This window comes from Myxocyprinus asiaticus, chromosome 36, assembly GCF_019703515.2.
Source record: "Myxocyprinus asiaticus isolate MX2 ecotype Aquarium Trade chromosome 36, UBuf_Myxa_2, whole genome shotgun sequence".
Taxonomy (NCBI): Eukaryota; Metazoa; Chordata; class Actinopteri; order Cypriniformes; family Catostomidae; genus Myxocyprinus; species Myxocyprinus asiaticus.
The window spans coordinates 19078314-19091877 of NC_059379.1; the positions used below are offsets into that span (position 1 = coordinate 19078314).

Consider the following 13564-nt stretch of genomic DNA (forward strand, 5'->3'; position numbering starts at 1 on the left):
GTTTCAATCACTGCCAACGTTTTCACCTATTTTGCTTGTGAAATAGCTACAAGATAGCCAGCTAGCTAGCATATGGAAGACTGTGCATGTGTTTATGCATTTGGCATGTGTTCATGTGACAATGATGTGTGATTTACTAGACCACACTGAGGTCGGAAGTGGGAAATTTCAACTCTGATATTGCCACATCCAACTTCGTCTGGAATGCAGCATTAATCCATGTCTTCTAAAGCGATACAGCCGCTTTGTGTGAGAAACAGATCAAAATTTAAGTCCATATCTTGACATCTGCAGTCTCCTTGGCCTGTTCATGACAGAAGCTCGTTTGCACACTTCCACGTGCTTGTCACATGTGCAGAGCGCTGTACACAAATCAGAAAGGGTTGCCAGGTTCATGGTTTTCATGCCCAGTTGGGTTATTATGAAAATGCACATGCATGTTAAAATGTTGTGGGTTAAGTTTTTTTTTTTTTTTTGAATACTTTTAAAATGTATTGCAGTCACCAAAAGGTTGAAGATAAATGTTAGAAATTAAAATGCAATGTCTTACTGATGTACTGTATAATGAAACGAGGACTGAGGACCTGGCAACCACATTCAATGTTAAAGCTATACTGTTTTAAAGCCTGTGATGTGTTCCAGTGAGGCCAGATATCAGGATTTATAGTGAATAAGGACTTACATTTTGGTCTGTTTCTCACACAAAGCAGTTTTATCGCTTCAAGAGACTTGGATTAAACCACTGTAGTTGTATGGATTACTTTTATGCTGCCTTTATGTGCCTTTTGGAGCTTGGACTCCACTGACAAAAACAGCTCATATATCTGTCACAATATCATTGTGTTCCACAGAATGAGGGCGAGTAAACGATGAGAGAATTATAATTTGTAGGTGAACTTTCCCTTTAGGTAAGAAATGCGAAGCCTGGCCTGCATTTTCTTTACTTTGCCTCCACCGAGCACCACATCTCCATCCCCAGTCAAGTTGCATACTTACATGACATGAATGTGGGAACACTGCTCAACTCCCAAAGATCCTTCAGAGCCCACTGGAAAAGGGAAAGAGCAGCTACACGTGAGACTAGAATTCACAGTTGCTAAGAAACGTGATGGAACATGAATATCACACGTCAGAAAGCTCAGCACGGTGGTAAATAGTTCTCCAAGATGAGATGCACGCACATCTCCCTCAAAACAGTGATCCGCTTTATGCCTCATTGGTCTACATCACAGTCGCTTCGTATTTGTTTGCATTGTGAATGAGCCTTTGCTCGTTCCTCAAACTCGCCGTTACCTACACTTGCTTACTTCAAAGACCCCATCACCCAGCACCATTTATGCACAGTCTGTTACCAATGGAACACTCAGGCAGTGTTTGTATTTCAGTCTTGCAGCTGCACAATCTGTTATAGATCCACCGCAGGGAAGCCTGGCAACAGTTCAACCCCTTTTAAGGAGATTGCTGTAGTCAGAGTAGAATATTAGTCCTCTGAGCATCCTGCTTATGAGGTGGACCAGAATTGGCCTGCTGCAGATCTGATCAGATCATCCACTTCTGTCAAAGTTGAATGGGCTCCCAGAGCCTTTTCTATGTGGATCAGTCCTGTACAGAGATATTACTCTTGAATAGTTAATAAGTTATAATAAATGTAATTTCAGACAGCAGTCTAAGCAACCGAAGTGTGAATGTTTCACTCATAAGTGGTTTGAAGTCTGTTATTATCAATCCTGTAAACAGCACAGCCATGGCGAGGCAAACAGATTGGTCAGAGGACTAAGCCACTCAAGTTATTCCAAACATGACTAACTTGAAAAATTGCACAAATTTTTTTTTTAAGTTTTACACAACATTTAAACTCAAAATTAAGTCTGAAAAACTCAAGTCTTGAAAAGTGTCTAATTAAATTCTAATTATACTGAAATAAATACAGGCATAATGTAACTACAAAGCTTGTAGTAATGACAAAGTAAGTGGGTAACATCAACAGAATGTAAAAGGAGGAAAGCAATCTACATGAGATGAGAGTGGATTAATTTTAAATGCAGTTTAATAGTAGTGACACCTCATGTCTGCAAATGCTTAGCATAACCAAAATACTTGATTGACAAATCTCCACAGTTTGTATTTCAAGTAGGCATGGTGGTCATTTGAAAGAAGTCGGAGGAATGCAGTTTTTGGGTAAATTGTTAATTTTATTGGAAAACAAATATACAACTTGGAATGGATTCTGAAGCATGGCTGTGCCATAAGCAGTTAAAAAAAAGAAAAGAAAAAGAGACTAATTAAAAAGCATAATAAGAACAGAACAAATACAAAAAGATTAGAGTGTATGATTACCCAGCGATAAACCTGTTAGTACTTAATTCAATGATGTTGCAATAGTGCAATGCTGAGGACTTTTCCCATTTCTATTTATACTCAGTCCATTGTCCACTCAGAGTTGCTCCTCCACATAAAATCAAAAAGAGAGAGGAAAAAAGAGCCATGCCAAAATTTATGTTGAAATAATGTCTCTCAGTCAGCTGGACCCTTGATGTCGCCACTCATCAGGTGGGCAGGTAGACAGAGCAACAGAGGGAGGAAAAGGGGCCTGTGCGTAGCCAGTATCTGTGCCTAATTCACCTGGTCCCATAACTGCTCCTTCTGACAGACTGTTTACAATGATTAGGAGTTGTGAAGGCATGAGCACTCAAATCTTTAAGTAGTATACATGCAAATCCTTTGAACAGCAGGAGAAGATAGGGGAAATTTAAAATAAAACATTTTACAGAAATTACAAACAAGAAAAGGCAGATTTTATACAAGAAATTCTGTACAAGGCCTTCACTTCGCTGTCATCATCTGTACAAATTCTGCAAAGAAAAAGAAGGGGGAACATAAGTAACACTTTATAGGTCACAGTTAAAAAGCTCCAAACCAACTGATGATTTTAAATGGACAGTGACTGTGTGAATTATGAGGCTCACCTTCATAATTGACCTGACCATCTCCATCAATGTCTGCTTCTCTAATCATTTCATCCACCTCCTCATCTGTTAGCTTCTCCCCCAAGTTTGTCATCACATGGCGCAGCTCAGCAGCACTGATATATCCGTTTCCGTCCTGAAAAATACCAGCAAACAATGGGGCACCCAAGTCATTTCAAGCAATGATGAATTCAAAAATACAGTTTCTCAGATGTGATGTTAAGTGCACAGAAGGCTTACCTTATCAAAGACACGAAAAGCTTCTCTGATCTCCTCCTCACTATCAGTGTCCTTCATCTTCCTTGCCATCATCGTCAGGAACTCGGGGAAGTCTATTGTTCCATTACCTGTTTAATGGAGATCAGACAAAGTTCACAGTCAGATAAAGGACACAGCACTTTAAATGGTGCTAGTGTAAATTATTCAATTGTGACAAAAACAATACAGGAAAATTGTTTTAAGTTCTACAGCAAGTTGATGGCTAATGTAGCAGCAAAAATGTGTCCTCACCATCTGCATCCACCTCATTGATCATATCCTGCAGCTCCGCCTCTGTAGGGTTCTGGCCAAGAGAGCGCATGACAGTGCCCAGCTCTTTGGTTGTAATGGTGCCATCACCATCTTTGTCAAATAGCGAGAAAGCCTCTTTGAACTCTGGGTGGACAAATCAGTGTTTGAATCAGTTCTTTTGGACTTAAATTGCATTTCCTCCCACTCAAAAACATCCTACACATCTCTTTAAATATGTTTAGGCTTTATCGTGAAACAATTTCATCTTACTACTAAACAAAGAGGAAAAGGCAAAGTCTTCTACTCCTTGATGTCAAGCTTCTTGCATAATTACTTAATCGTTTATGAGCATTATGATTCCACATGGCTACAGAAACATGCTAGATTCTATAATATACAAACAATGTCCAGTACTTCAAGTAAAATGAATGCTAAAAAAGTTGCCTTTTTCAGAAAACGCCTCACTTTCTTTGAAATCGGCGTGAAAGGGAAGCTGCGACAGATTTTACTTCCGTATTGTGACGCATTTCCGAGTGAAACAGCTTATCAAACAAGAAAAAAATGTAGCGCGGGATTTGAGTTTATCCATTGGTTGTTGATTGGATTGTGAAAATATGGCCATTGCATAGCGGAACGGAGGCAGATGTGAATGCGAGCTGCTAGAGTCAGAGCCGGTTATCTGTGAAATTGAGCAGCGATCTCAACACATTTATAATCAAAATGACAACATAAACGCATGAGCACATTGTGGTCTTTGCTTACACAGCGGATGTAGCCATTGAAAAAGGAGATAAAAGATAACCATATTTTAAAGTTTTGAATCACAATACACTAAATATAAAGGAAAAAACACTTCCTCGTGCTGTGCATCCCAAGATAACTGCATTCAAAGATATAACTCCACATAAAACACAAAACTCCAGAGGCATCCGAAGCATTGTATTCATTAATGATCACCTAAGCAATTCAGGCGTGAAATGTCTCGAACACAACCGTGAATTTGCCGTTATTCCTTCTCATTCGAAATGTAAATTCAAGCCAGCTGACCAGTAACCAAGGAAGTTTGGGTTAAGGAATGATAGTTTTTAAGGGAAAACATACGAAAATACACCTTGACATCTTCAACAACATGCGATTGATACTTCGTTCAACTCTACACAAGGTTGTGGTATTTATTAGAAAGGGGCAGGGTTTAAGCGGACTAAATGATTGGAGAAGTCCTGCATACGCCACCAGAGAGAAGTCTGTCGTTTCATCGGAAGATCGAGTTATTACATTTTGATTAAAGATTATGAGGTCAAAAAATAAATAAAACATATGCATGGACGAATCGTTCACAATAAGATCATTAACATGCATTTAGAAAATAGATATGGTGAATTTTCATTTCATGCCGACTTTAAAAGTAGTAGTAGTATGTAGTAGTAGCAGTAGTATGTATTACATTGTTGTCTGTTGCCAAGACACAAGTAACAACAATACCCTCACAGACAGGAAGACAATCAACCCAGAGCCATGGCAACACTGACCACATGTGTTGGTGTTAAGCACAGAGCTCAATCAGATCTGGTGTGTTCCAGTATTTACATATACAGAAAACAGTCACGTGCCTCTTGCACAGCAGCATCATTCACTTTGTATAGATGCATTTAGTACCTTCTTGATTACATTTCAAAGATAGCAAAGAGTAATCATGAGGCAAACCCCTCATTCAGCACTGTGTAACTGATAAGCACTAATTCTGAGAATTGATCCTTGCAGGCATAATCAGGACAAAGCCATAGTGACAAGTGAGACTGCATTTCAGCAGTGCATGCATTTGCCCAGTGGTCTGAACACTAAAGGACATCAATTGAGCAGAGCTGTGGCATCATCATCCAGATAAGCCTATTTAATACTCCCTTTGATATTCCATTAGACATTACAGATGCACAACCACCTTTCCTGTATAACAAACACAAACATCATGGCCCAAGAGGATGCAAATGTTTCCTTACAAACATGCAGAATATCATTGAAAGTGGGTCCAACTCATGCTTTAGGCTGCTTGTTATTTCCCACTAGAGAGAAAAAAAACACTACAGCCACTTATTTCACTACAGATTCGAGGAGGTGATATCATAGTCTAGTATAGTGTTTCCCAACCTTTTTTCTGCCACGGCACACCACTATCCCACATAACCATTATCGATAGTTTTCCTTTTCAAGAACTTGTTGATGTTCTGTCCATCTTAGTAGCGTCTTTACTACCTTTACTCTTTAATTCGGCTATGCAAAAAACGTAAGTCACATAGGTGCGCTGTATAATGAGGTCTCAGGTGGAAAGAGCGCTAATTGGGTAATGAAAAACAACAAATTAGCTTCATTTCTTTTTTTGATTTTCTCCCCTTTTCTCCCCAATCCCCAATGCGCTCCAAGTCCTCGTGGTGGCGTAGTGACTCGCCTCAATCCAAATGGCAGAGGATGAATCTCAGTTGCCTCTGCGTCTGAGACAATCAATCCACGCATCTTATCACGTGGCTTGTTGAGCGCGTTACCACGGAGACATAGCGCACTGGAGGCTTCATGCTATTCTCCGCGGCATCCACGCACAACTTACCACGTGCCCCACCGAGAGCGAGAACCACATTATAGCGACCACAAGGAGGTTACCCCATGTGACTCTACCCTCCCTAGTAACCGGCCAATTTGGTTGCTTAGGAGACCTGGCTGGATTCGAACTCGCAACTCCAGGGGTGGAAATTAGCTTCTTTTCTAATTTGTAGATTTGTTCTTGCAAATTAATTCTTGCAATGCCACAACAAATATTTTTTTCTTTTATTCATGTATTTATTTACAGGGCTCCAGACTAAGTGTTCTTTCATGGTTTCTTTTTATCAGGATCTTGCTGATTAAAATACAGTAATCTGAACACAAATAAAGCCTTTTTCTACAATCAAGAGAGCATTAGAAAAGATTTTACACTGAAGGAAAGTTCTATTGTATCCAGAGTTTTAACTGTGGTATTTGCAATTGGATCATAGTAACCAAAGGTAAAAGTAAAACCATGATTAGCACTGTAACCATAAAACTAATTATGGCATTTTTTCATAAAAAAAACACATTCAGAAATTAAATTGTATTCCCTCACTATCCCGATATATTGATATAAGTTAATGGTAAATATTTTTAATATCTGTGATGTGTGGACTGAAAGCCTACCATTTCTGTCTGTTCATGGTGCAGATTTCTCCTTTATTTCTTTTCAGTGCTTTTTAGTATGTTGGGGCCGTTTAATATGATTTAAAAAAGTTTAATAATCGACACATTATGGGTTTCCACCGCAGCATGGTGGTTGGGAAACACTGGTCTAGTAGGCACAACCCATCCATGCACACTCAGATTTGACTAAGAGCCCACCATAAAAGGCAACAAAAGCAATGATAATCCACCGAGATCTGAGCTGGCAGAATAGACAGGCTATTGTAAAATGCCATGTGCCAATGCTGAACCTCTGAAGAGACAGCAAAACAAGTATAGGACCTTACCAGCGATTTGCTCCTCTGTGAGTTGATCGGCCTGGGGATGGAAGAGACGACAAACAATAATATTACTAAATCATGCCTTTTAAAAGCAACAGGTATACTCAGAAATCATTGCATATTATTCAGCACGTGTGTTTTTGGTACGCTGATTTCATAGTATAGCAGCTACTTGTTGCAAACAAAGACCTCAGATTCCCTGCATCCAACTGTTCCGAGATCAACTCAAGAGAATAAAGTCCCTCTATGGTTACGATAAGACACTCCTAACAGCAGCAACTCATCGACACACCTACAGATTCACGGTATTTAATGAACTATTCCCTAGTGGCACTATAGACAGTCATATCAGATAGTAATAAATTATTACACTGTTATAACCCTGTGCCACAATGATCGAGTATCCCAGTAACAGTGTGAAATATGTAAGGAGTTAAGCTCTCGCACTGCTTTACTAAAAATTACATAAACACTTTAACATACACAGATAATATAGGCGTGATGCTGAACATCAATATCCTTAAAATAGTTCAAGAACGGCGTCGAGGAAAAGGAAATTAGAATAAATAAATCCTCTACGACTTTATGCAAATTCACAAAAACAAAAATGAACCAATGAGCTTTTCTGGTTTAACCAGCTACTTTTCGTTGCCAAGCCTGTTGTGGCTCACGTGTGATGTTTAAGTGTTGCCCAGTCAACTTAACGACAACTGAAACCACAATCAAACCCAGAGCGAATAAACGGAACACAAATGAATTTGTGTAATGATCAGTAAGATTAATGCAACCTATCAAATGAAAGTTCTCAAGGCGCTTAAGTCAAAGCCCTAAAGTTAAGTGATACTTTCTTCGCAGAATTTCTTCGTTTACGCATTTGATATTTAAATAACCCAAGCAGGCTAAGATTAAAGTACAGCATTAAACGAAGAACATTTTTTTAAATAAAAAATAAAAAGACTTCAGAAATGCGATGCGGCGGATATATTCCCCTCATTCACTCCATCTACTATAGTCGTAAACTTGGCGGCACATTTCGGCAAAAAACGCAGATCAGCCTGAATCTCTTTCTCGATTCGCCTTACTTCCGTTCAATTATATGTTTAATTCAGGTGTCGTTCCATTAACGCATGTCTGTCGGTTATCATATTTTATTTTATTTATTTATTTAAAGAAATATTGGTATGGACTCACCATTTTCTTCTGTTTCTTAGCCTCCCTCTGTCTCCGTGACAGATTCACAAATGGTGGTCGGCATATTAATATAGACCCGCCTTAACGGTCGTACATAAACTCCTCCCATCTTTCTGTATCCATCCGCCAACCGCACTGCATTATGTCCATGTGTGCTTTGTAAATGCTGAAATATTAGTCCAGCAAACCAAACTAAGCTCGAGAAAACGTGATACATATAATTCTCCAAGAAAGAAGTGTACTTTTATTCTCCTAACGGCGTAGCTAGACGCAAACATACAGGGGAACTATCTGATGGCGGAAGAATACTGTACGCATTTCGGTTTGTGCGGATGACTCTGATTGGTTCGTTTGTACCTGCAATGCGTCTCTCCCTGGTCACACGCTGTAGCGTTTGGACGGTCATAAATGCCATGCAACTGGATTGAAATATGGAATCACCTGAGTCAATGTGAATGCTAGTGCTTTGGGGGGGGGGGGATGATATCGTTATTGTGCTGGTTAAATGTACAGGTTTTCATTTTCCCTCATTTTCTTTTCTTTCGTGAACATTACTTTTTGCAGATTTAAAGGGATAGTTCACCCCGCAATGAAAATTCTCTTATCATTTACTCACCCTCATGCCATCCCAGATGTGTATGACTTTCTTTCTTCTGCAGAACACAAACAAAGATTTTTAGACGAATATTTAAGCTCTGTAGGTCCATACAATGCAAGTGAATGGAGGCCAGAACTCTGAAGCTCCAAAAGGACATAAAGGCAGCATAAAAGTAATCCATACCACTCCAGTGGTTTAATCCATGTCATCTAAAGTGATATGATAGGTGTGGTTGAGAAGCAGATCAATATTTAAGTCCTTTTTTACTATAAATTCTCCTCCCTGCCCAAATGGCAATACGCACGAAGAATGTGAATTGCCAAAAAAAAAAAGAAGAACGTGAAAGTGGAGATTTATAGTAAAAGGGACTGAAATATGTATCTGTTTTTTTACCCACACCTATCATATTGCCACTGGAGTCGTATGGATTTCTTTTATGCTACCTTTATGTGCTTTTTGGACCTTCAGTGTTCTGGCCACCACACACTTGCTTTGAATGGGCCTACAGAGCAGATATATTGTTCTAAAAATTTTTTTTTTTTTTTTTATTTTTTTTTTCACAAAAAGCATTTGTGTTCTGCAGAAGAAAGAAAGTCATACACATCTGGGATGGCATGAGGGTGAGTAAATGATGAGATCATTTTCATTTTTGGCTGAACTATCCCTTTAAGCCCCCTTTGTCTGATGTTAAATGAGTGTGATTGTAAACTTTTTCATTTTCTCAACTACTTAACACCAAATTTCAATATATACTTTTAATCTTTAAATAGATTTATGCATGCCAAAAATGTAAAAATATCTCCAGCACAAATGTTTTCCAACTACATGGTGTTGGACTATGTAGTTTCCGCACATAATATACAGTACAAGATACTGGTATTTTTTTGATACACGGAGCTTCTTTTTAGAACAGTCAAATTCATCATTATCTGTTTTGAGATGTGTAAACCAATGGAAGTTGTGCAACTTAAGTGGAACTACGTTGCTCTGTCACTGCAGCTTTTTTTTATGAAGGCATCATGGTTTTACCATAACAGGCTATTGATGAAATATCTGAATATTTAATCTAGTAGTGGTTATGTAAGGCACATTTCTGCCTTTGTTATCTAAAACAAACATAGTAATAGGGAAGGCAAACCAATAAGCTCATACGGTAAAGAAAAGAGCTTGGATAATAAGACTGGAACAAAAGGTCAGCAACAATAGCACCAAAAGTAGTGATGCAGTCAGCCAGACCCTGGCATATTCATCAAGCCTTACTCAAGCTCCTACCCAGCTTCTCAGTGCGTGTCTTCCTCAGCTCCCTCCTCGCAGGCCACCTGTCTCTGGCCGTGTCCCAGGTTTGTTGGATATTGAAGGGCTGAGGAGAAGACAGACTGTTACTGAGGGGGGTTGGGGCTTTTTCATACCAAAGGAGCAGCAGGAGAAACTGATTAGCCTATCATTTGAGTGAACCATCCTTAGTATTGTTGAATATGATAAATATCATGTTCTGTTCGTCTTAATTGCTGTAGGTTCATAAGGTTCATTATTTACCCCAGATGTTTTCCATACCCCACTCATCCCTAACCACTGCCCCTCAAAAGGGAGATGACTGAATCAAGCCTCCTTTTGAGAAAACAGACCCGCCTAAAACAGTACAACATGAACTTGGGTGGTTCCTGGATACTAGCCTTTCCAGAGCTTGTAAAACCTGGGGAAAGAGTGAATCATACATCGGTTATAACCACAACACATGCAACATGTGTGCTAATGCCTCTTTCAGGTTACCTAAGAGTTTCCGTGCTGTCTGGCAGCACACAAGGGTGTCTGGTGTCTTAAAACACAGTAATGCCTGTAAGATTTAATCCACCTTTTAGGCCAACACAACATACAAATAATTGTTTGTATGCAATGTTTTAATTTATACTGTTAAATGACGTATTGTACAACATTTCAGTTGTGAGGCAGCACAACTTAAGCAAGACATTAATTTCTGTTTCAGCAGTATAGACATGACTACATTGAACCAGTCAACCAATGTATGAAAATAAATAGCTTCTACTTGTAGGCATAGGCTATATATATATATATATATATATATATATATATATATATATATATATATATATATATATATATATATATAAAACAACTTTATTGTGTACAACACAAAACATCAATTATAAGATGGACTTAGAGTGATGCATAAAGTAAAAGAATAATTGCTCCTTGATCTTCTTTGGCTTAAAAATCCAAAAAAGTAAAATGTTATGTGCTAACTCGAATGATCAAGTACAGAATTGAGGTTGTGGGGACTTCCCATAAGCCCTTGCACTTGAATAATTTAAGCACGTTTGCTTGGTCCAAAAAAAAAAAAAAAAAAAAAAAAAGGAATTGTGGCATTTACTTGTTGTTATTAAGAATTGATCGAGATTTGAGCTCTTTTTAGTATTACTGATGTTGTTTTACTGTAATTAGTTGTTTTGTGTAAAGTAACCATTTGGGTGATTAGTGTTCTATAAGTGATCAAATTGGATCCTGTTGGCTCCATGCTATTTTGTCCTTGTGCATGTGAAAGTGTGTATCAGAAATGCAGCTTTAATTGCACTTCTTTGGGGTTTTAATTTTATGTCTGACATTATTTTCTATTGAGACAATTAAATTAAGTAGGAACAATAATGTAAATGTTAATTTGAAACAATGTTGTTAAATCTTATTTGTGTAACATATCTTTTTAAGTAAATAAAGTTGATATTTGCTGTTACATTTGTATATAGCTAACAAAAGTTTTCTTGTTGACCATAAGTTGAATTTACTTAAAAAGCATGATGCAAAAATGCTACATATATTTAAGTTAACTCTACACATCATTTTCTTTAAATCCCCCCATTCTTGAAATAATATAATTACAGGAAAGAGTAATACCAATGCAATAAATAATTAATAAACTAATCTCCTTTACTTTTATTTCATTGTCATGAGCACTACACAAAAACCACTGATATTGTGATGTCATAACATCAGATATGATTATGGTACGGATATAAATGGCTTCATATTTAAATAAGTAAAATGAGTGAAGGAAAACAATATATTCTGGTATTACCTTCAACTATGCCAAGAACGTTGGTAATAAGATGCCAGTGTCTGTGAATGGGTAATTGAGGACATAAAAAGCCATGTGAGACACAGATGGTTGATAAACACTGGTATAAAGAGCCCCTGACCACTCAGGTGTTTACTCAGAGTGAGGGCCATGAAACTGAAGACCTATTCATTCTTTATGCACATTTAGGCTTTTTACTGTGCATAGACATGTGTGTGGTTGAATGCATGTGTGTGTCTGTGCATGTCTCTTTGTGTTGGCAAAGCTGTCCATAAAGGGAAAAGAACGTGACTGAGATTGTCTCTGAATCTCCATCTGTTTCCCTCTCCCTTTTTTCAATGACAGCCAGAAATCATTTAGTTGAATAGTGAATGCAGCAATTATTGATGTTGGGCATACAAAATGAGAAAGATACATGAGAGTCAGGACTTACAACAAGCAATCAGCTCTGTCCTTCAGGAATGGAAAGAGGATTCAAACTCTGGAAATTAATGCTTACTGATAACATTAGTACAACAAAATTGATAACTGGCATTATGGGACAAATACTCCAGCAGTTTGTCCAGTGAATTTTCTCACAGCAGAATTGAATTGCAAAATCAGATTTTGTTTACAAAAGCCAATATGGAATTCACAGTGGCTTGAATCTTGACTTGTAACAGACAAGCTCTGGATCTTTGGTGGTAAAGCCGATTAAAAAAAAAGGGATTTGTATTCACTTAATCTACCACCTTTGACAGGTTTCTCAATGAGGACAATAAATAAATCAGAATTAAATGGACAGAAAATGAGTACTTTTATCAACATCAAGAGCTTTCAGAGATCAATAATAATAAAAAGTTTAATTATAAAAGGTTTTTGCTGCTTAGTGCTCATAATTCAAATCAATATATGTTGGCCTAGATAATGTACTCAGAAACTGATTTAAGTCCACATTGTTTTTCATGTTGGCACAACATACCATACAAATGAAGCAATATAATGAATGTGATGTGATTTAAAAATACATATACAAGACACCTTTCATGTAGATACAACAATTTATTCAATAAGATAAAAAAAAAAAAAATACATTAAAGAACTGGAATAGATTTAGAAGCACTGATTTTCCATCTATAAAGAACAGAAATTATGGCTTATCCCTATTTATTGCCTTTAGCAGATATTCAGTAGAGTACTATGGTGTAAATCGACCTCAAAGATAGCTGTTATTGCTGCAAATAAAATACACAAATATGGTGCAAACTAACCGATGTTGCAATGACCACTATTAAACTTTTCAAGTCATTGCCACAAAGAAGAGGTGAAGAGATGGTAAATAAAAAAGTAGTGACCTTAGTACATGACTTGATAAAGGAGACAAACAAATTGGTACTACAAATCAATATTGCTATATTATTATGCATATTTATACAGTATATGTTTCCTTAATTCATCCTGAACTTTCTTGATCTGTATTGTTGTGTGTCTCAGACATTGTAAAATGCTACCTGTAATTCAAGTACAGCTGAGGCTTGAGTTTCACATACAGTACAGGATTAATATTTAACCACGTTTTTAGTGAAGCCTATTTGATATAACCGAACCCTCCAGACAATTAAAACAAGCTGTATATATAGGCTGCAGAACAAACGGTATATTTTTAGCCTATTGTCATTCATTATTAGAGGCTTTATTTGTATTTGTTAAC

General features: G+C 37.5%; 1 protein-coding gene across 1 annotated transcript; it reads right to left on the reverse strand.

Moving 5' to 3' along the window:
• Positions 1-2171: 2171 nt before the first annotated feature.
• LOC127427039 (calmodulin-1) lies at positions 2172-8297 on the reverse strand. Its single transcript, XM_051674347.1, has 6 exons — positions 8189-8297; positions 7004-7034; positions 3477-3620; positions 3207-3313; positions 2967-3102; positions 2172-2852 (listed from the first exon to the last, which is right to left on the reverse strand). Exons 1-6 carry the CDS (start codon positions 8189-8191, stop codon positions 2824-2826), a joined length of 450 nt encoding a protein of 149 aa, XP_051530307.1. The 5' UTR covers positions 8192-8297; the 3' UTR covers positions 2172-2823.
• Positions 8298-13564: the final 5267 nt, after the last annotated feature.